The sequence below is a fragment of the Ursus maritimus genome, unplaced genomic scaffold, assembly GCF_017311325.1.
Source record: "Ursus maritimus isolate PB19 unplaced genomic scaffold, ASM1731132v1 scaffold_12, whole genome shotgun sequence".
NCBI classification, from domain to species: Eukaryota; Metazoa; Chordata; class Mammalia; order Carnivora; family Ursidae; genus Ursus; species Ursus maritimus.
In genome coordinates, this window is record NW_024423564.1 from 60,594,288 (window position 1) to 60,617,185 (window position 22,898).

Sequence of the window (22,898 nt, forward strand, 5' to 3'; positions counted from 1 at the left end):
CAACCAATCATATTTAAGATGTGCTTGCCTTGTCCCACCCCGCAGGCTATTTTCATTTTCTCATAGGTGAGACCCAGCAAGGCACTTCCCGCCTCCCTGGGCGGAGGGGCGGCACCTGGAGGAACCTCTCTCGAGGTGTGTAGGTGAGTGGTCCGGGTAAAGGCTGGGATAGGGCTGGGAGTAGAATACCCGTACTTCAAACCCAATTTAGGGCAACCTTGACCGCTTACGGGAAGTTGAAGCTTGGGCAGGGCACTTGCCTGCAAGCCCCAATGTCCCTCACTGTAAAAAATGGATTAGACATGCCTAAGTTAGCGTGCCTTCACGGCGCCGGGCCCATAGCGGGTGCACTGAAGTTTCTCGCCTCACCACCCACTTCTCACTCTGCTGCGGAGCCTTGACCGCTGCCCCTCCCCGAGCCCGAGAGTGGCCCTGTCCACCACACCAGCGCCGCATCCAACGTGCGCCCCTTCCCCAGCGTCAAGAGGGAGCTAGTTTCCTCCCTTTTTCTCAGGGTTTTCCTGTGTGCCTCCTAGAAGCAAGGCCTGAGCCCTGGAGGTGTTCTTTGCTCCTTGCTCCAACATCGATTTATGGAGTGCTTGCAGCTGTGGTGAGCAGTGGGTTTGCGTTGGTGATTAAAATACCTACGGAATGTAGAATGTACGGGCAGAAAGCAAGCAAAGCCAATAAATAAGCAATTGAAACACGCTATTCCTTTTCCCAGTTATTTTTCGTTTTAGCATTTAACACTAAATGTCACATTTTCCATTTTGATCTTGTCTAATGACTGTCTCTTCCACCAGAATGTAAACTCCATGAGTGCAGGCGGTTTTGCTTCCTCACTGCACCTAGAACAGTGCCCAGCACTAGTAAATATATGCTAAATGAATCAATACATAATAGAAATAAATAGAGTACTTGATAGAGAAAGAGAAGGGGGAGGTTCAGGGTGGGCCTCTGAGAGGAAGTGACCTTTAAAGAAGGCCTGAAGGGTGGGGAGAGCCATCCCACCAGAGACAACAGGATGTGTCAAGACCTGGCTTAAAGGTAGTGCTTCTTAGACTGAAGAGGTGGAAGCTAGGTGGAGGCAGGAATCAGGTCTTTAAAGTTCATGACAGACTTGGACGACTTCAATACGAAAGAAAGTAGGGTAATTAAGACACAGAGAAGGTAAGTTTAAGGCAAATACTGATAGGAATAACCCTCACGCTGTCTCATAGTTTACATTTAATAGAGCTTTCCCTTCTCCCACTTCTCTTGCAAAAATTTCAGGAAAAAAAGGCATAAAGAGGGCTCCAGACTTCATTCACTCACCATACATACCTGGTCCATAGCACAAAATAAAAATGGGTTGAATTGATATAACACCGTGCTAGGCTACAATCTCTATAAAGGTAGAGAGCCTGCGTCCTATTTATGTCTTATGTCCCAGCATCTAGTGCTGCCCCTTGCTCTCAGACCTTATCTATAAACTGAATGAGCACTCACCATTTACTGGAGCCTTCCATATGCCCGGCTTGTGCTTGGTGGTAGAATACAGAAAGAATAAGACCTCATCCTTGCCCTCAAGGGGGCTGTAGCCTGCTAAACCTTCCTGAAGTCATAGAGCTCATGAACAGTAAAACCCAAGTTTTCTGAAACCAAACCCTTTCTCTCGCAAAAATAAATAAAAAATCTTTTAAAAATACTATTTTAAAAAGAAATTAGACACAAAAGAATACAGTGGTATGATTCTGTTGACATAAAGGTAAACCTGGGCAAAGCTGAACTATGGTGGTTAAGTTTGTACACAAATGAGCTTTTCTATGTAAAGTGCTTAATCCAGCACTCAAAGCACAGGAAGCAGTCAGGAAACTTTGGGCACCAGCTCTGATTGTTGGGCCCTGTCTGCCTGGCTCTCCTGCCAGGCTCTCTCAGGATTGATTCATCCCGTCCCAGTGCTCACACAGAGTGTGGCACTTGCAGGCCTCGGGGAGAATGGGAGCAATCAAGGTAACCAGTGTAACCCACATGTTTTCCTTCTCTCAGGCCAAAAAGGGAGGGCCCGGGCCCGTGGCCTCACAGAGTCAGACCTGCTCTGGGAAGAGCACCAAGTTGTCCCTCCCGGGCTGCCCAAACCCCACTGATGATGGATGAGACGGAGGCGGATGCCGATGAGGAAGCCTGGCTGCAGCTTCGGCCGGTGGAGCCCTTGCCCTCCCAATGCTGTGGCAGTGGCTGCTCACCTTGTGTGTTTGACCTCTATCACCGAGAGCTGGCAAGGTGGGAGGCAGCCCGAGCCAGCAAGGACAGGAGCCTGCTGAGTGGGGAGGAGTCACAGGTAAGGGAGGGTTGCTCCTCAGACAAGAGGGGGCAGGGTGGCAGGGTGGCAGGGTCAGCCTGGCCCCGGCCCTGCACAGTGCACCTGTGTGGGGAAGCTCCCCCTGACTCTGCACAGCAGAGAGAAAAGGGTGTGTTTAATGGAAGCAGACAGATCCAGGTTCAAAGGCTAACCGGGAGCTGGGCATGAGGTCATCCCAGGAGTGAATGAGGTTTGGGCATTTTACAGGAGAGAGATCTGTAAGTCATGACATTCAGAGAAGACTTCCTGGAGGAGATACAGGTGGGAGGAATGTTAAAGGCAATGGGCTGAGACTTAGAAAACATGAATTTGAATTCCTGCTCTGGGTGTGACCTTGGACAAGTAAACTACTGCCACTCAGGCCTCATTTTCCCCACATGGAAAATAAGGATATTGGATTAGATCATCTTAAGGTCCCATCAACTTCTAAATTTTGTAAATCTGGATTTTTGGCAGGTTTGAAGGATGAGTAGGTATTTCCTACATTGGAGATGAGTGTTCTGGATAAAGGGCACAGCTTGAGCAAACAAAGACCCCCAGATAGGAAGCAGCAGGGTATTCTTGGGAGAACAGAGAAAAGTTCAGCATCTGATGCATGGGAGAGAAAATGAGGCTTGAGGTTCGTCCATAGGGCCCTGGAGTGTCCAGCCACGGAGGCTGCCCTTTATTCTGGGGCTGAAGGAGCCACGGAAGGCTTCTGAGCAGGGGGAGCTCAGTGTGAAAAGCTCGGGCCTTCTTAGATCAGAGCACGAAAGGCAGGTGAGGCGGGACTACTCTCTATTATTTGGAAAACTCTCCCACAGAGATAGGTAGCCTGTCCTGGGGGAAAGCGAGAAGGGTGCTTGCGTGTGTGTTGTGCCCCAGGTCCTAGCTGTTGGATTTTTTCCTGTTGCAGAGCTGCCCGTCCCAGCTGAGCCCAGAGACCTTCCTGGCCTTCCGCATCAGTGCCATGGACAGACTCACCGAGGACACTTACCGTGTCCGGTTTGCACTACCCAGGAACTGCCAGCTCGGCCTACGGCCTGGCCAGCACCTCATCCTACGGTACACTCAGGTAGTGGGAGGCCAAAGCTTCGCGGCCCCTCTTTGCCATTTGCTTGCTGTGGGGCCAAGGGCAGCTTGCTGAGCCTCCCTTAAGCCTCCCTCCATTTATCACCTTTAAGATAAACGTAGTGCTACCTGACTCAGAGGGTTCTGGGATTGGGTTTTCCTAACAACTAAGAGCAGCAACAACAAATATTTTCATGGCATTTACTCTCCAATACACAGTTCTGCGTGCTCACACCTAGGAACTCATGGAATCCTCACAAAACTGTGTATGGTAAGTACTGTTATCATTCGCAAGAGGAAACTGAAGTCAGAGAGGTTCAGTAACTTGCCCAAGGTCACACAGTTAGGAAGTGGTGGAGCGAGGATTTGAAGGCAAGCAGTCTGGCTCTAGAGCCTCTGGTATTCATCTAATATTAGTGCCAGTTGAGAGGAAGGACGCTTGTCCTCGAGAATAAGGGACTTGCCTGGGACCACACAGCTAATAAGTCCTGCAGCCAGATTCAAACTCCCAGCCTGGCTCCCCAGCTACACTGCACCACTCCTCTGAAGTTCCTTCCTCCTCCCAGCCTCCTTCTGCCCTTTCCCCCAGCCTTGATCCCCTCCCCCACAACCCCCAACCTGCCCAGGGACAAGGCCCTTTGGGACCTGCAGGTGGAGGCATCTGCCAGATGGTTGATTCTGGGTCTGAGGCTTAGCAAAGAGATGAGCTCTAGATGTGAGCGTGGGAGTCATCAGCCAGCATCTGGACAGCATTTGGGGTGTACGTGGTGTGGCAAGAGGGAAGGACAGAGGACCGAATCTTGGCAACTCCAGCATTTTTGGTATCGGCAAGAAGGGGAGGAGCCAACAAAGCGGACAGAGGACGAGGAGAAGGTCTTACTACTGGTCGCACTTTAGCCACTTGCCTCATGCCAACCCGTGGTGTTTGTGCCCAGTGTGTCCGGCCTGTGGCCCGGCTGGCTGTCGCTAAAGCTCACTATCCCAGTGGCTCTAGGGCAAGTCACAGCCCCATAAGTCAGGGGTGCCCAGCACTCCGTGCCCTTAGCTTGGCCTCTCTCCTCCACCCTCTCTGCTGCTCCAGTGACATTCCTAACACAGGGAGCTAACCATGTTGCCCCCTTCTGGTGTTCCGAGGAGGCTCCCGAGGCTCGTTTCCTTTCCCACCAAGTTCTCCCTGCCCCTCCCTCACACTTGCGCCTTGCTCCAGACTCGTGACCCACTCACCAGTTCCTGGCTTGCTCCGCATTTCCTACCTCTAAGCTTTTGCCCAGGCTGTGCCCTCTGCCTGGAATTCCTTCCTGTCCTGTCCCCACTGTCACCTGTTAGTGGCCTGCCTCTTTCATACCCAGGAGGGTAGCAAATCTCCAGGAGGCCTCCTGTAGCTCCCCGGGTGAGAGTGGTCCCTCCGTGTGGAGCGTGTGCGTGTTTACGTCTGGGACAGCAGATGTTACAGTGCTCTTTGTATCCACGCCATGCCACGGATGGTGTTTAGTACTTCCTTGTTTGTTCCCTAAGCATTTCTTGAGTATTTTGGTCTAGCTTCTGGGTTTGATGCAGTAAGATGGGGCCTTTTAATTTTTTATTATTTTTTTAAAGATTTATTTATTTGTTAGAGAGTGTGCATGCCTGAGTGAGGAAGGAAGGGGCAGAGGGTGAGAATCTCAAGCAGACTCCTCAGTGAGCACAGAGTCCGAAACGGGGGCTTGATCCCAGCACCCTGAGATCATGACCTGAGCCAAAGCCAAGAGTTGAACGCTTAACTGACTGAGCCACCCAGGTGCCCCAGCATGGGGCCTTTTTAATCTTTACATATGTCTGAGAAGAAAGTTTTGCATACAGTAGGACTCAAAAAAGGAGTGCTTGGGTGCTTCTGGAAAGCACTGAGGTGTCGTGTGCGGAATCCAGCTCTGGAGTCAGACAGAGCTAAGAATGAATTCTAGCTGTGTGACTTCAGGCAAGTAACATCCTAAGCCTTGGTTTCTTCATGTGGGTTATTGGGTTTTGTTTTTGCTTTTTTAAGATTTTATTTATTTGAGAGAAAGAGAGAGAGAGCATGTGCACTCACGAGCTGGGGGAGAAGCAGAGGGAGAGGGAGAAGCAGACTCCCCAGTGAGCCAGGAGCCTGATGACATGGGGCTCCATCCCAGGACCCTGGGATCACGACCCGAGCCGAAGGCAGACGCTCAACCGACCTAGCCACCCAGGAGCCCCCCGGGTTATTATTTGTTAGATGAGGTAATGTGCACAATATTCTTGGTGCCTGGTAGGTATTTAATCAACGTGGCTACTGCTATTATTACTTGTGATCATCATCCTGGCCCCCTTGTTGATAACATCGTAGAGAAGATTCACGCGTGAGGTCAGGCTTTGGACTAGGGCACCTTTGAGGATCCTTCTAATTCTGATGCTCCTGGTACATGGTAGTAAGTGTTTGATAAACGTGAACAGTCTTTATCTTTCTCAGTCTGTGGTCAAGAGGAGGTCAGGAAACATCACAGTGACGTCCTAAAAACAGCTCACCTCATCAGTGGACTCTTGGAACACGACTTTCCCATTTGTGATCCCAGTAGAGCCACACGACAGGGACACACATGGTTGTCCCCACTTTACAGAGGGGCAGCTAAGGGATCAGTGACCTGCCTGGGTCTCACGGCCAGCACGTGGCAGAGGGGGAAGCAGCACCCCTTTTTTCTGCTCCACCTTCAGTGAGGACCGCTGGGGACCACTGGGCCCCGCTTTCACCCGCCCGGCACAGAGGAGGTACCTGTAAGGGTTTGTTGAAAGCCTGGCTGACCGCCCGACCGTATACTTCTCTTTCCCAGAGGGAAGGTGGATGGCTTAGAAATTCAGAGAGCCTATACACCCATCAGCCCTGCCAACGCAGAAGGATACTTCGAAGTTTTAATCAAGGTGAGCTGACCCACGTGGGTGCCCTTTAGATGGTATGGACTGGACTCCATTTCCCAGCCAGGTCGGGATGGGGTGGTGCCCAGCCATGTGGGAAAAGCCAGTGTTCACATGGGAGGAGGCTGGCAGGGAGAGTAAAGGAAGGCTTCTCCCATCTCCTTTCCCCGGGAGAGGGGGCCGCCACCTCAGACCCCAACAGAGACTGATTTCAGGAAAAGGAGGCTCAGACTGAGAAAGGTAGCGCTGTTCCCTCTCGCTTTCTTAGCGATTCATGGAGAGCGAGCACTGGGCCCAGGGGAAGGGGCAGCCAAGTCACCTGGTCCCTACTGTGCACTGGTTGCTGGGCTCCAGAGATGAGTCAGACATACAGTGCCCGCCCTTGGACAGAGGGCCAGACCAGGGCAGGACGATGTGACAGACACCATGACAGGAGGTCGCAACCCAATTCAGGGCAGCGGGGGTGCAGGGAAGGCAGCGGGGCTTCCTAGCAGAAGCTGAGTTTGAGCTGCGTGTTGAAGTGAAGGAGTGGAGAACCGGGAGGGCAGGGTGGGAAGGACGCACTCGGTGCCCAGAACAGCACGCACAACGGCAAAGGAGGCACGGCTGGGGGTGCTGTCAGTCACTTGTCCCTGAGTAGAAGGGAACAAGCAGGCAGAAGGTGGGGCATGGAGCACCTCATGAACAGAACTAACCTGAGACCGTTCTCAGGGAGCAGACAGGGCCCGGGGCATTGGAGTTGGGCCTTGAAGCAGGAATACAAATTGGCAGTGGCAGGGAGTGGCCTTCCAGGCCTTGGCCTGGACAGATGACCAAAGGCAAGGAGGGGTGAGACAGGGTCTGTGGGAACTGTACCCAGTCTGAACTGATGGGCAGGAAGAGGGGTGCTCGTGTGGACAGCCGAGGTGGGTGGGGCACTTGGCAGAGATGAGATGAACAAGATGGCCTGGGTACAAATCCCCCCCACAACCCGCCCCTCCAGGACCCACGGATTCAGCACTGGATGTATAAGAGGTCTTAAAGATCCGATTATGTGGAAAAAATAATTAGGTTGAACTATGTGAAACTTCTGATACTCTAAGATTTTTGACTTACAGAAACAGTGGTTTCATACAGGTCAAGCTAACATATAGTTGACATCGTCATTTCCCAAACAGAATCCTAGGGAACACTGATATTTAAGAATAGCTTTCACGTCCTTTATCACCCTTGTAGGATGGGAATTATTACTCGCCTTCCATTGATAAGCAAACTGAGACCCCAGGAGGACCCAAGGCTCCACAGGGAGTAAGAAGTGTGGCCAGTGAGTGAGCCTGGCCTCCTGACTCCAGGACCCCAGCACTGTCTTGGCTCCTGCCTTCCCTGACGGCATCAAAGCCTGAGTGTTTATTCCCTCACACAGAAGCTTGGATGGGATCCCTCCTCCACGCAACTGTTTGTCTGGGAGATTCCACAAATCCTCTCCAAATGGCCTGCTTCCCCAAGCTGCTTGTCGGGGTGTGTTTCTGTTGAAAGGATAAGCCTGGAGACAGTTCTTCAGGGCAGCTGGATCTCTCCCAGCTGCAAGGCTGATTTTCTCCTTCGTTTACCGGAAAGCCTGTCTTTAGAGAGATGCTTAATTATCCCTAAGCCGCTGGCTGGGAAGAGCTGGAAATGTCTTTGCAAATTGGGAAGGCAGGCGGGTTTTTTAGGTTTACCTCCCGTGTGGATGGGAGGGAGGAATTCCCATTTCTCAGGCACCTTCTGGGCACCAAGCACTCTTTCCGGCTCTTCATATTCATCGTCTCCTTTCAACCTCATAACCATCCTGCAGAGTAGATCTTATTATCCCACTTTACAGATAGAGAAACTGAAGCTCAGAGTGATGATGTCACTGTCCCAAGGCCCCTTGGGTAATGTGACCCCACATGGAAGAGCAGAAGTTCAGTGTCAGGTCTGTTTAACAAGTATGTATTGAGCAGGCTCCGTGTGGGTGCTGGCGACACAGAAGAATCCTTCCTTTCTCCTTGAGTGCCGTCTGTGCCATAGGGCTGCTAAAGCCACAGCTGGGGCTGTGCCTCCCCCAAGACTGGGGCCAGAAAACAGGTGTGCTCGGAGACAAGCCTCCAGCAAGTTAGGAGGAGAACTGTAGCCTCCCTCCCAGACTTCTTGCAGGAGGCTGAGGACTTCCCTTGCTTTGTGCATATGGTACCCAGTGAAGTTAGAGATGCTACCAGAGGTTGCTGAGGGTACTTAAAAGCATGTCTGGTGACCAAAGCCCAGTCTCCTTTAAACTTGGTTATATTCTGACTCTAAACACCCTTCCAGGGGTGCCTGGGTGGCGCAGTCGTTAAGCGACTGCCTTCGGCTCAGGGCGTGATCCCGGCATTATGGGATCGAGGCCCACATCAGGCTCCTCCGCTAGGAGCCTGCTTCTTCCTCTCCCACTCCCCCTGCTTGTGTTCCCTCTCTCGCTGGCTGTCTCTATCTCTGTCAAATAAATAAATAAAATCTTTAAAAAAAAAAACCACCCTTCCAGTCCTATCAGATCTCCCCCTCCCCCTCACATTCCTGTGTCTTCGGCTGTCCTATCCTTGACCATACCACACCTGATGCCCAGAACCCTCTCTGCCTTCCTGCTCCCATCCCTAGTGAATGCAATCTTTTTTTTTTTTTTAAGATTTTATTTATTTATCTGTCAGAGAGAGAAAGAGCACAAGCAGGGGGAGTGGCAGGCAGAGGGAGAAGGAGGCTCCCCGCTGAGCAAGGAGCCCAGTGAGGGACTTGATCCCAGGACCCTGGGATCATAACCTGAGCCGAAGGCAGCCACTTAACCGACTGAGCCACCCAGGTGTCCCTAGTGAATGCAATCTTGCTAGCCCGCAAGGTCCAGCTCAAATGCCACCTCCTCCAGAAAGCCATCCTTGATCCTACTCCATTGGAAGCGACTGTACCTCGTCAGGGCTCTCTCAGCATGCTGTCCTTTTCATGGGGTATTAGGTATCTCTACCTTGAATGTGCAAGACTTTGGTCCCTCCTAGTTTGTGAACTCCTTGAGGAGAGGTCCTGAATCTGGATTGATGGATTCATTCATTCATTCATTCATTCATTCATTGAGATATTTATGAAGTCTTTCCCAAGGTCCAGGCACTGGCTACCTTCATGGAGCTTAAGGTCTAGCTGTCTTCCCTGCAGCCCCCGCATGGCGTGTCGCCCAGAGTGGGCAGGCCCGCAGGAAATGTGGACCGCTCACCCCCATGAAGGAATCCCCTCCACAACCTTTACTTCTTTCAGCCAGCCAGGAGACAGTAACAGGTAATGCAGAGGTTGCAAATGAGTGGCCTGCGAACGGATTGCAGCACAGAAATATATTTGGTTTGGGCCTACACAGCGTTTTAGAAATTTAGAATTAATTTCTGACATTTCAAAAATGGGAGATTTTACGTAAAAATTTGGATCTCCTGCTCCTCTTAGAAAATCAGAAGATAGGGCTTTATCAGCCCCACACATTACATCCTGGAATCTGCAAAGCGACTTCCTCCTTTAGAAGGAGCATTCTTGTACTCACCAATTTACCACGGTCCCCACCACCCCCTGTTGTCTCCCTGATACTGAGAAGGATTTAATTAATTGCAATTAATCATCTCATACCCAGTTCTTTACTCAGTGATGTTACGTTCAGGGCCCTGTAGTCGTGTGGGTCTGAGACCTCTGCAGGTAGGCTGTCGGTCCTGTGGTTCTTATCCCAGCCTCACCATTTCCCTTCTGGGTAAGCTTCCAGGCCTCATCTGAAAATTGGGAATGACAGTACCAACTCTGGGGCGACTAGGAGGGTCCTCTGACACAGCACCTGTCAGGCACTTGGCCTGCTGGAGAGGCTGCACGTTCGTGGCTGACGTGGCTTGTATTGGCAGCATGTACGTGTCCCAGTAAGGTCTCCCTGTGTTTGCTCCCAGTGCTACCCGACCGGGCTGATGTCGCAGTACGTCAAGTCCTGGAGCACAGGAGACACAGCTTTCTGGCGAGGACCTTTCGGCGACTTCTTCTATAAAGCAAACAAGGTCAGTGCCAGCACATTAGGTCCTCACGAGACGCCTCCTGCCTGAGCCTCCAGGACCATGGTTTCCATGTGGCAGGCTGTGGAATCGCACTGTGCCATTCTTCCTGAGCCCAAGCCCAATCCCAAGAGCATCCCTGGGGTTGGACCTGGGAGGAGACAGAAGGGGCACCAAGAGACAGATGCTCTCCAGCTCTCCAGGGCGGCCATTGCTTAGGAAATCACACTCACGTACTTGGAACTCGGGATGCCCTTGCCATCAGGCCCTCCGATGGCTTTCCACTTTCACATTCCAGCTACAAAACCACGGAGGCCCCTCCCTTAAATACGCCCCTCGCTCTCTGCTTGGGAGCCCAGTGCTTCCCAGCCGGAAGGCTCTTCCCCTCATCCTCCTGGCATGTTTATCTCCTTCCCTGTTGTGCCCGGGAAGAATTAGTAATTTCTCATCAGCTGGTGCATATCTGGAAGGCAGCTTGGCAGTATGTACCAAGCGTCTTAAGAATCTTCAAATCCTTTGACCCAGTAATCCCACTCCTGGAAGTCTGTCTTATGGAAAGAACCCAAGTGCTGCCTCTTGTGCACATGTTCACGGAGGCTTTATTTATAAAAGCAGGAAGTTGGAGGAAACGGACTATCCAGCCGCAGGGGAACAGTTAAGTGCACTGGGTTACAGGTACGGGATAGAATATTATCCTGGATTTTAAAATTGTGTTTATAAATGATGTTATATGCTTATGGTGTAAGATCAGGTGACAAACACATGTACAAAACAACAGGTTGGGAAACAAAGTTTAAATGCACAGAAAAAAACGTGAAAAGAAAATGCAATGCAATGTCAGCGGCTCTGGCTGGTAGAATTATGGGTGATTTTTGTTTTCTTCATTATACCTTCCAAATTATCCACAATGAGCACCTATTACTTTTATGATTAGGAAACAAAACCAAACAAAAGCAAATGAAAAAGAATGAATCATTCCTTTCTCTCCGTTATTTTCGTTTAATATAAAAATAGTTTTTATTGGTTTTTTTCTTATCACAAACACAGAATGTACATTACCAAAAAAAAAAAAATCAGACTCAGAGAGGCAAAAAGAAGAGAGGAAAGAACAGCTGCAGGCCATCTACCCAGACACACCAGTCTCACTGCCTTGGCAGATAACTTCCCAGCTCCCCTTCCGCACGTGGGTGGAACACCCGTGCACGCACCCACGTACGTGTGTGTAACGGTACCACGAGACGATGTGTGTGGCGCTGCGGACGTGCCAGGCTCTGATGTTCGCACTTGCTGTGCTAAAATTTTGTTTTATCCTCACCACAGCTCTCAGGCAGTGCTACCCCCGTTTCACAGACGTGTGCAGTGCAGATGTTGTAATACTGTCCTGCAGTGTGCTCCTGGCGTCAGCCTTGCTCAGCCTTGCATTTTAGCTGAGGGCGTCGCCCTGTCCCCCAGGCCCCTGAAAGCAGGGACCGGGATTGTCCCTGTTCCCTCCTGACCTAGAGGGCACACCCTTTCCCGCTGGAGCCTCCCGTGTGTCCACAAAACACCCCTGCAGAGCCTCGTACTTCCTGTCCGGGGAGGTTGTAGGGCCAGGCAGTGAGGGAGAAGAGCTGGCATCTCACGCAGGAACATTCAGCCACTGAGACAGGCTAAGGCGCGGTTCTGCACCCACAGGGACGCGGGGCTGCTCTGGCCCTGTCCTTGCCCTGTCCTTGCCCTTTGCAGTCGTCTTCATTGTAGATGGATGTTGTGGCCACCCTGAGGCTGGCACGTGAGCATCTGTATGTGCTTTCCTTCCAGACGTTCTCAGGTCTCCATGCAGGGCCACACACGGGGCGGACGAGGCCCTGTCCTCCAGAAGCTCACAGTGTGATGGGGCACAGATACCCGCACACGTGACGGCAATGCGGCGTGACCGGTGTCGTGAGGAGGGTGCACAGACAACTGTGGGGATGCAAAGGAAGGACCCCTCACATGCTACTGGCTCGGGGAAGACTTTCCAGAAGAGACCCTGAGCGGTGGTGGGAGAAAGAGGAGGAGCACGCGTACTGGGGACCAGGAGGCTGGGGACCCACGCGCAGGACAGGGCTGTGCGGCCAGCAGCAGGGCTCAGTGAGGGAAGGGCTCGAACTGTGTGGAGCACCAGGATCCGCACCAGGCACTTGATGGCGTCTCGTTAAACCCCCACGACAATTCTGAGACACGTGCTGCTGTGGGGAGGAGCTGTTATTTTTTTTTTACCCGTGAGGAAACCAAGGCTCAGAGAAGTGAAAGCACTTGGCCACATCATATGGCTGAGGATTTAGACCCAGATCTGCATGACTGATACTCGAAGTATTTCATGTAGGGGTGTGACATGCGTTCGCTGTCGATAAAGCTAATGGAAACTTGGACTACTTCTCAGAGGCCTAATCTCCAGAATGAAGGAGGTGACTCCTTGCTGCATAGGTCAGGCACTAACCTCTAAAGCACTGTTCTTAAAGACCACGCCTCCCGAAGAGACCGAGAGCCAGGAGAAGGATTCGTGGATTGAGTGATGGGTTGATGGAATTGGGGCCTCTCGGGGAAGAAATTCCCTTTTATTCTGTGGCTCTTCTGTGCCAACACTGTGCAGGCACTTTTGTGTAGTGAGTGTCTCAGTCTAGAGAAGAGCAGGCTACGGGATCCAAGCCAGGGCCCTCAGATCTCTGCAGGCAGCCCAGAGGGCAGGGTCGGGGTAGGGCCAGTGGGCTAGGCTTTGGAGGGAGCAGGCTTCGGCTCAGTGTGAGGTGGAAAGACCTCTCTGGAAAGGGGAGTCAGCCTATAACAGAGTAAACTGCTTTGGGAGGGAGTGGGCTCCCTGTCAAGAGAAGTGTGTAAGCAAAGTCCTGTGGAGTTGGGTAGGAAAGCAGCTAAGCCACTCGTAGGATGGGCTACACCATTTTACATTCCATTTCGGACTCCATGACTTCCGTGACACAGACTTCACAAGCTGTAGACTTTCACAGCAAGGATGGCTTCCTAGAAGATGTAGAGAGGGGACCTCAGACCGGTGGGACCCCCTGGGAAGGGCTGTGCTGTCCTGGGCAGTTCAAGCAAGCCCAAGAAAAGGCCATGTGGTGGGTGGGTGGGCTGAGACCTGCCATGTCCCCATTCTGTTCCCCAGTACGCTGAGCTCCTCATGCTGGCTTCAGGCACTGGCCTGGCCCCCATGGTGCCCGTCCTGCAGAGCATAACAGACAACGCAGAGGACGAGACCTTCGTCACCCTGGTCGGCTGCTTTAAGACTTTTGAGGGCATCTACCTAAAGACCTTCCTGCAGGAGCAGGCCCGTTTCTGGAATGTCCGAACCTTCTTTGTCCTCAGCCAGGTGAGCCCAGCATGGTGACTTCCTTCCCTGATTGAGACTGTGCTGGCCCCTTGCACCCATCCTGACGGTCTGCTGTGGCCTCCCTGCCCCGGACTGCAGTAGGAATCTACTGTCGCCATGTGGCCGGCAAGGGGGGCAGGTCTGGTTCTGTTTGGTGTGTGTGGGTGCGGGAACTGATGCCCAGAGAGGTGGAGGTGCTGGCCTGTCCGTGCTGCCGGCTGGGGTGAAGCCAGGACTGGAGCACCGGGCTGCGCTCCAGCCCTCCCCCATCGTACTTTGCTGCCTGCCAGCTGCCCTCTGGCCTCACCTGCTGTATGGGCTGGGGGCCTGTGTGTGGAGTCAGTGGGCCAGGACGCAGATGTCCACAAGGCCCGGGACAAACTCCTTTGGGACAGGGATCACGTGTCTGGATCACCAGGCTCTCTTCGGTGCTTGGCAGGGTGCCAGGCACAGAGCAGGCACACACGCCATCAACTATTGGTGAGTAAGTAGATCTGGGGTCACCGCATTTATTAGGGCTCCCACCACAGCACTTTGCCCCCACACGGGAGAAGAGTTGCTTCCAGATTCTCCAGGCTGCCCATACCAGAACTGGAAGCAACTCTGCCCCCTGCCCCCTGCCCCTCAGCTTCTCTGCCCCCTGCACGTACTCTGGCCACTCTGCCCGGGCCCTCCCCTCTGGCCCGTGGTCGGGGGCCATCTTATTCCTTATCCCAAGCCAGGCCCTGTGCTGCCTTCCCCATGGGCTGTAGCTTTGTTTCTCTTCCGTGTGCCCCCAGTTGGGGGTCCCTGCTGGGGCCTCCCCTCCGTTCTGTGTTGCTCAGGGCCGGCCTCACTGCCCAGTACTTGGGAGTACCCGTCTCATCAGTGTCCCACTTGTGGCAGCTTTAGAGTGTCCCTAAAGACTGGCATGGTTTTCCCCATCGTGACTGGGTGGGGGGGTGTCAGGAAACCGGGTTTCCCTCCCCAGTTCCAGAGGTCGTGGGATCCTCAGTGGCCCAGTTCTGTGGGCCTGTCCGTGGGACAGAAGGGTCAGTGGTGCAAACGTCAGGAGGGCCATGCTTGGTGAGCATTCACAGAGGCGGGAGGTGCTGAAGGCCGGAAATGAAGCAGAGGCCAGTGAGCAGCCTGACTCGTGTGCCCGGGCTGGCCCAGGCAGCTCTGCTCGAGGGCCAGCTCAAGGAAGGTGGGGGGAGTGGCAGAATCACCCGGCTGTTGGCCAGCCTTCCTGTCCCCCGACCGCATGCCTGGTGCCCGGGATAGGGAAGTGAAGATGACCTGCCCCCTGCCCTCCAGGCACTCACCTTTCTAAGGGGAGACAGCCACAGGGATGGCTTCACTGACCACCTTCTCTGTGCCTGGTGCTGTTCTAGGCGCTGTGTGTGTGTTAAATCATTTAATCCCACCACAATCCTAGGAGGCTTATACTGCCATCATGCCCGTTTTATAGATACGGCACAGAGAGAGTAAGAACCTTGACCAAGGTAACACAGCAAGTTGGTGGAGAGTTAGGTGTGAACCAAGGTGGTCCTGCTCCAGACGCCCTGCTTTTACTGCTTGTTGGTATAAGACAGCAGAGGGAGGGGGCCACATGGAGGGTGCTGAAGATGCTGGCAGCAAGCAGGGAGGGCTTCACAGAGGAGCTGGCATTGAGCCTGGGCTTGAGGGCAGAGTTAAAGTTGACCAGCAATAAAGGGCCTTCAGCCCTGGGCCAGGGCTCTGATGAAGCCGGTCGCCTGGGGCTGGGCGGCTGAGCGGGCTGGCTGTCAAAGGCAGGGGCAGGTGAGGGGTGATGCAGTGGGAGGTGCCTCCTTGACTTAAGGTTCTCGCCCAGGCTGCAGCCACAGCGGCCCCACGGGTCTCCCTCTCCAGACACTTCCTGCCAATCGGCCCTTCTTGCAGCCAGAAGGGCACCACTGACTCCACCACCACCGTGCTTCCAGCCCTTCCCTGGCTCCCCACTGCTCTCAGGATGATGGCCCAGCCCGCACGGCTGTACTAACCTCTGTGGCCTTGTCTCCTGGCACACCCTCCCTGCGTGTCCAGGCATCGCTGGTCTGCTCCTGGCTGCAAGTGCACCGTGCTTTTCTGGCTGCTGGGCCTGCCTGTGCTCGTGCTGTTCCCCCTTCCAGGAGCACTTTGCCCCACTTCCTCAGCTAACGCCTACTCACCCCTCACATCTCTCTGCTGAGGTGTGACTCCATCCTGGAACTTCTCTAGAGCCCCCAGACTGGCATGGGTGTTTCTGCTGTCATAGCCGGGCTCTCCTTAACAGCATCCACCCTGCAGCGCCGTCACTGATTATGGGTCCCCCACCCCACCTGGGCAGCAACCAGACCCACCGAATCTCTGGGTGTGCAGTTGGTGGGGGGGGGGTATGCCAAACCTAACTAGCCTGGGGGAATTGGGCAGCGGGAGGGAGAGGTGAAGCCAGTGGGCCCTGCTGGTCCCGGCCCTCAAGGGCCCTTTGGGTGGGTCAGAGCATGGAGGGGGCATGGGAGGATCCAGATCATCAGCGAGGATCCCCTCGGAGCACCGCAGTGGGGTCAGATGAGCTCTGCAGCGCGGGCCTCCGAGGCACTGTGAGTGTGCTGGAGAAGAGGCCTGCACTCGTCACAGTGGCCCACAGAGGTCAGGGTCACTCAGCTGGGACATGGTGGCAGAGCTCAGATCCAGCCCCCTCTCTCTTTCCCATCTCTCTGCTTAGCCCCAGAAGTTAGAAGCTCGCCTGAATAGGGTCTGCAGAGGGGATGGTGCTGTTCTGTTTTTGTTTGTTTCGATGCTGGTTACATGGTGTCTTCTCTCCGTTAGAATTTTTAAACTATGTATACTTTCTGATTTATGTGCTTTTCTATACATGCATTGTACTTCAGTAAAACGTCCACTTACAAAAGCGAAGTTCCTCCAAATAAGTTGGAGGTGGAGCTTTTCTTTTGTGATCCCAAAGATGAAAGCCACCAGCGAAGGCTGGAGGAGCAAAAAGAGAGAAGCCTGGGTCACTCGGGCACTGTGCTCCCTGGAATCCTACCTCCAGCCTTTTTACGTGAGCAGTAGCCCCCCTCTCGGTTAAGGCCCTGCTGCCTCGGATCCCCAACACACACAGCCGGAGCGAGAGCAGGAAGCTTGTGTGTTTCGAGCAGCTGCCACATCCCAGTGCCCAGCACGGTGCCAGGCACAGAGTGCCCGCTCAGTAAATATTCGTCCCACCAGCAAGGTGGAAAGCCTGATGAAACAAAGGAGCGCATGTTATGCTCCCAGGGTGATGGTGGTGGACAGCCTTACAAAGGTACTGGGAGACCCCCAGTCTTGGGGAGAAGACGTCCCCTGGAGTGACAGGTGCAGCAGCCCCTGGGAGGCAGTAAGAATTGGGACCTGCCTCACTGCGTGCCCTGGGATGTCCCTCCTCCTCCCTGTGCCTCCCCTGTTGTGGGAAGATAAGTGTCCCTCTCTCCCCCTGGGCTTGTTATGAGGGTAGTCAGAGTCCCCGTGCCAGGAAGTCCCTGGCCTGTGGTAGGGCTAGCTGAAGGTTGCCTTCCCGCCCCTCTGCCTCAGTTTCCTCGTTCAACCGTGAACTGCGTGAACTCTGAAGACTTCCCAGTAGTCACCTGCACTATTTCTCATTGTCTCAGGAGAACTCCCTGGAGAAGCTTCCCTGGAGTTACCGGGAGAAGACCCGTTTTGGCCGCCTGGCCCAGGGCCTGATTGAAGAGCTGGTTGGCTCCTGTCGCAGAAAGCCCTTTGCATTGGTCTGTGGCTCAGCCGAGTTTACCAAGGACATGGCCAGGTGCCTGCTGCGCGCAGGCCTGGCTGAAGACTCCTACTTCCTCTTCTAGCCCTGGCCTCCCTTCCAAAGCCCTGGCCTGGATCCTGCCCCTGGAACACTGGAAGAATCACAGACTGGAGTCAGAAGACATGGAGTGCAGGCCTGGCCCACCGCTCACTGGCCAGGTGACCTTAGGTGAATGTCTTTACCTGTGTGCACCTCCAGCTCTCATCTACCCCACCAGGTTGCCAACTCCCTCAGGCAGACGTATTGCTGTGTGGAGGGAAGATGGGGCTGCAGGAGCCCCAGGGAGGGGGGCGTGGGAATCCGTTAGGACTCCAGGGAGAAAGCCAGGTCTGTGCCAGGCCCCGGATGAGTAAGAGCTGGCAGGAGAAGGTGCAGGAGGAGCTTCCCAGATGCCTCAGATGAGAGGGTTTGGGCACTCCCGTCCCACCCTGCCCTAGAAATGCCTGTTCTAAAGCCCGCTTCCCCTGAAAACTGTGTCCCTGCTGTGGCCTCAGTGCTGGCTCAGATGCATTGCTTGCTGAGTGTTTAGAGAATTACCATAGGGGTAGCTAAGAGCTCTTTGGAGGAGGAACTTGCCTCCAGCCTGACACAGCGGTCTCAGGCTCCATGACCTGACCGCATTCTCCGAGCAAGGTGGGCCCTGGATTACCTTTATTTTGTACTGGGCCCAGGCCTTTCCTGCTGCAAACAGCTTGGCTCTCCGTCTCCCTTCCGTGGCTCAAGAGCCCAGCCCAGAGTCCTTTCCTGACCCAAAGAGGTACAGAAACAAACACCCCTCCCTCCTGCAGGCGGCCAGCTCAGCCCGCCCTCAGCTCCGCAGCCCTGGTGACGGTTGCTATGGAGATCTAAAGATAGAGCAGGAGCCAGGAGACCTGGGTCCCTCTCTCTGCTCTGCCCACTGAGCCGCTGCTGATTCCGCTCCACCCCCACTGCCCTCCCCACCGTGCCCCTCCATCCTGCGTGGGGCAAGCCCTCCCCCTTGACCTGGCGCTCCCAGGCAGCGCACTGCCGGTAACGAATCGTGCTTTCCACCGCCCGGCCTCCACCGTGCTGCCCCGGCTCGGGCTGGCTGCGGGTGCTCCCGGAATCAGAATACTAAGCCATGAAATCTCAGAATCAGAGCGAGAACTTTATAGTCGTGGAATCACAGCCCTCCTCACCCCAGAGATTAAAGTTCAGGACTCCAGAAAGCATCCCGTCTAATAGACTCATTGTGTGAATGGGGAAAGCAAGGAGGCCCCATGAGGCGAAGAGATGTGCTCGAGGTAAACAGTTCGCGGCCGAGTTGGCGTGAGAAGCCAGGTCCCCTGATGTTACCTGTACGGAGAGTTGGTAACCAGTGATTTCCAGACTGAACTCCGTAGGACAGTAGGGTTCCGGGCATGGCAGCAGTGAGGGGACAGCCACACGGGGTCTCCAGGCCCCCTGCAACCAGAGCAGTTCTGGATATCCCATTAATATATCAGAGTTAGCAGTCATCTCCATTTGTGAGAAAGGGTATTCCTGCACGGCCCAAAAAGTTGCAGCACATCTCCGTGCTGGGCTGTGTCCAGGAAACAACCCTGGCGGGCATCTGGGGGACAGTGCCTGAGGTTTCACACTGTGATTCCCAGGCAGAATTCGACGGTCACTTAGAGATGGGGAAGACTGCCTGGGAACGTCCCCAAGAATCCTGCGCACGTGAGCAGATTGGAAAAGTACAGCGGTCCAGGGATTTTTTTCATTTTGTTTAACTCAGAGTTTTCCAAGTGCATTTACCTGTAGAACAGTTCTGTCCACTAGAATCTTTTGAGACCAGCATTCCGTGGACTGTGCTCTGGGACACGCTGGTCTGTGGCATGGCCCCCTTGCAGCAGGGTTAGTGAGCAGCAAGGCCCACACTAAAGCCTCAGAGGTCCCGAGCAGGAGCCGTGATCTCTTCCTGCCTCTCCTGTGACTTGGGCAAGACACTTCTCCCTCCAGGCTCCTGAAATGTGGGCGTCCTCCTCCCGCCTTTCCCCTCCCCCAGTACGTTCTGTTGATGGATGCTCCTCACAGCTGCTCCTGGAGGGCCTGTCCTCAGCCAGACTCTGTTCTCGGCACCAGGGTCACCCCGTCACACAGCTTATAGCCCGACAAGGAGTGCGGAAATTAAACCCCTAATTCTAAAAGGGATGAGTGTTCTAGAAAGGGAAGTATGGATACCTAGCAAGGGCTTTTCGCCTATTCTAGGGGGGCAGGGACATGCCACTGCCCCAAGGGTAGAGGCTTCAAAGGCAATACGTCACTCAGAGTTCGGGGTGGTAGGGAGTCCCCACATAAGAAATGGGGGTGTGGGATGGTTCTTTTGTGTCTTTGTCCCATTTTATATATTGGATGTTAAGATGTTAGACGCAGCCACTCCGCAATAGCCATCAGCCCCTCTTGTCCTAGAATGTGCCACCCTCCCCTTCCCCTCACCCCACATGGCATCCATACAGTCTGGATACAGTAGGGTCTCTTATCGTGGGATGATAGTGAAGACCCAGCCATGTCCTTGGTACCAATATGCCAAAAGGGCTCATATCATCCAGAGACTGGAAAGCTCCTGCCTTGCAAGATGGTAAGTGAGCCGAAGAAGGGCACGGGTTGGGGTGTATGACATGGGCTCTGTTGGCTGGCCGGTTCTGCCCATCCCTCCTGATGAAGTCACACCCACCGCATGGCATCGGGGGGCATGCCGTTGGGGTGATGGTAGCCAAAGGATGCCTGAGTTTGGGCCCCTCGGTGTTTTGCCTGCAGCACTTCCACGTTCCCCTCACTGGTCTGCCAGCCTCTCCCCTCATGCCCGCCATACTGCAGCCAGACCTGGTTTTGCAACTCTGATAAGAACACAACATGAGAGCTACCCTCCTAACAGATTGTGTGCGCAGGACATTATTGTCGACTGAAGGTACAGTGTTCAACAGCAGATCTCATGCAGAGCTGAGCCTGTCACTCCCTTGCTGAAAGTCCTTCAGTGGCTCCCTGTTGCCCTAGGATACAGTGTCGTCGCAGCTCTGCCTCCTCTCCAGACTTACTTTGGTCCTTGGCCTCTTGCCCCCAGGTCTCAGGTTCTGCCCCAGCACTCTTGCTTTTGCGTCAGTACGGCCCTTCCCATTTGCTGCTCTCTGGGTCTGGGCCATCCTTCCGCCCTCTCCTCTCCCACTCGCCTTGGCCTCCTGGTCCTCTGAGGACTTACTCAGCTCACTCTCCCTTCCTCTCCAAAGCCGCGCCCGCCTCCACGGCTGCAGGCCGGGTTAGCGAGCGGGTTCTCATGCGTCCTGCTGCAGTGGCGGCTTTCCGACGGCCTCGTTCGCAGGGGAGCACATCATGGGCCTGTCCTGGGGCCTGTGCACTGTGACCCAGCGTGGGAGTGTGCTCGGCACATCCCGAATGTCAAATACCCGCATAATAAAAAGGGGCTATACATGGAGTCCTTTACAGGTTGCAAAATGTATCTCCTCTGTGTTGAAGCACCGGATCGTCCCCCAAACTTCATTACCCCAATCTACTGATGAGGAAAACCAAGCTTCCAAGACATTAAGCAATTCTACAAGGTCACGTACCGATGCACGAATTCCCACATGCTGCCGTTGTTATAAAGGTTATATGTGACATGTGAGTGCACCAGGAAACGTGTATAAAGATTTTCTTTGCTGCACTATTTGAAATAGCAAATAAAAACTGCCCGTATGTCCATTAATAAGAGAATAGAGAAATAAACTGTTCTATATTCATCCAGTAAAATAACGCATAGCAGTTAAAATGAACGAACTAGACCCACATGTATCAACATAGACTCAATTAAAAAAACATAATAATTGAGTGAAAATCAAATTGTAGAAGGCATGGTACAGTGAGATACCAATATTTTGAAAGTTTAAAAACACAAAATAATGCCAAATGCTCAGGAAGGGGATACACCGACTGCAAAGGCGGTGATGACCTCGAGGGGATGGCGTGGGGTGAGGGCTCTTTTTTATCTGCATCACTTCAATATAAAAATATTTGAAATGAATATGGCCAGATACGAACATCAGGTGCCTCTGGATGATGGGGTCACTGATGTCTGCTTTTTCTGTGTTTGAAATCATTCCATAAAGAAAGATTAAAAAAAGACGACTAAATGCTGCCAGTCACTGTGCTTCAGGAAGGAGAGGCTTAAACACAGTCATCCCCACCTCCCTCGGGACAGGCTGTGCCCGTTTATGCCTCCAGGCCCGTCCGGCTTCTATTTGAAACTGTCGTGAGCACCTACTGTGCGCCCTGGTTTGGGTACCACTGTAAGTAGGAGAAGCAGCCTTGGCACTCAGCTTACATGCTGTTCCCTCTGCTTTCCCTCATAAATGCAAAGCAGAGTGACTTTCTAGACACCACAGTTTGGGACTCTTTCGTTTGTTTCGTTTTCCTTTTTAAGTGAGGCAGGCTTAGATTCAAATCTCTTGCCAATGGTGTAAGTATCCAGAGCAAATAACTTGGCCTCTCTGAGCCTCAGTTTACTCATCTACAAAACGGGGGCAGTTGCGCTGTCTCCCAGGGCTGTGTGAGGAGGAAGGGAACGTGCGGTGCTCAAGCAGGGCCCCTTGCACAGAGCGGGTGTGAGAACGCAGCCCCTTCTCCCTCTTGTCTCCCTGGTGGCCCCAGCAGTGCCTGGCTCAGGGCTGGCCTCTGAGAACAGCACTCGTTCTCAAACTTTCCACTCTGCAGAACTCCCCTTCTTACTATTTTCCCCATGCTTTGGAAGATTTTGATCCCAAATTGCGTGTATTAAGTCATTATTAATTTATCTCCCATTTTTTATTGATCAAAGACATAGCTAGCTGCCCCTCAGAGCTTCTGCTCTGTACAGCCAGCTGGGGGCTGCACGTGGTTGACATCATTCCAGCCAGAGGCAAAGGAACCGGACAGCCGGTGTGGCCTGAGGAGGGGCCATGCAGATGCGTCACTTTAATTTTCTCGTTCGCATTGACCGTGAGTTGTGGGAACAGCGGGCCTTGCCCAGGTGGGTGCTGTTTGCACAGGTCCTCGACTGGCCGGTATTTAGCACAGGGCCCCCATGGGTCCAGAACGCTCGTGCCACAGAGCTCACTCTAAATAGATGGCGTGGAACAGTGCCACGCAGGGGAGTGTGCGGTTCACACAGTGGGAGGTGGCAAATCTGTCTGCACGTGGATCCCACAGGCTCTGGCTGGACACCACTGTGTCATCCTGTCCCTTGCTCCCGATGCTGTTGGAGCACACTAGCTTATAACGGGGGTGGGGGGGTGTGTGTGACAGCCTTAACCAGGTCCTGGAACCCAGCACTCAGCTCGGAAGCCAGGTGGACACACCGGCCGGGTGGGAGGCCATACCGCCACCTTCAGGGGCAAGTGAGCCTGCAACAGCTCCTCCACGTGGACTGGGCGGCGGGGGGGGGGGGGGGGGGGGGGG

The 22,898-nt window shown here is 53.7% G+C and overlaps 1 protein-coding gene across 3 annotated transcripts; it reads left to right on the forward strand.

The window, feature by feature from the left end:
• Window positions 1–76: 76 nt before the first annotated feature.
• Window positions 77–21,174, forward strand: LOC103670686 (NADH-cytochrome b5 reductase-like). Of its 3 annotated transcripts, none has more exons than XM_008699162.2 (7): window positions 77–143; window positions 2,029–2,320; window positions 3,237–3,385; window positions 6,214–6,301; window positions 10,231–10,335; window positions 13,475–13,678; window positions 17,308–21,174. In XM_008699162.2, the coding sequence occupies exons 2-7, from the start codon at window positions 2,126–2,128 to the stop codon at window positions 17,509–17,511; spliced, it is 945 nt and encodes a 314-aa protein (XP_008697384.1). In that variant the 5' UTR covers window positions 77–143; window positions 2,029–2,125; the 3' UTR covers window positions 17,512–21,174. The 3 variants fall into 3 exon arrangements, with proteins under 3 accessions (XP_008697384.1, XP_040483204.1, XP_008697385.1); XM_008699163.2 differs by having other exon boundaries at window positions 82–135; XM_040627270.1 differs by lacking the exon at window positions 6,214–6,301 and having other exon boundaries at window positions 78–135; window positions 3,237–3,395.
• The last annotated feature ends 1,724 nt before the right edge of the window (window positions 21,175–22,898 follow it).

Coding starts and splice junctions, on each gene's coding strand:
- LOC103670686 (XM_008699162.2), top strand. CDS start 2,126: ATGATGGATGAGACGGAGGCGGATGCCGATGAGGAAGCCTGGCTGCAG. Junction 2,321..3,236: donor TGAGTGGGGAGGAGTCACAG/GTAAGGGAGGGT, acceptor TTCCTGTTGCAG/AGCTGCCCGTCCCAGCTGAG. Junction 10,336..13,474: donor TCTTCTATAAAGCAAACAAG/GTCAGTGCCAGC, acceptor TCTGTTCCCCAG/TACGCTGAGCTCCTCATGCT.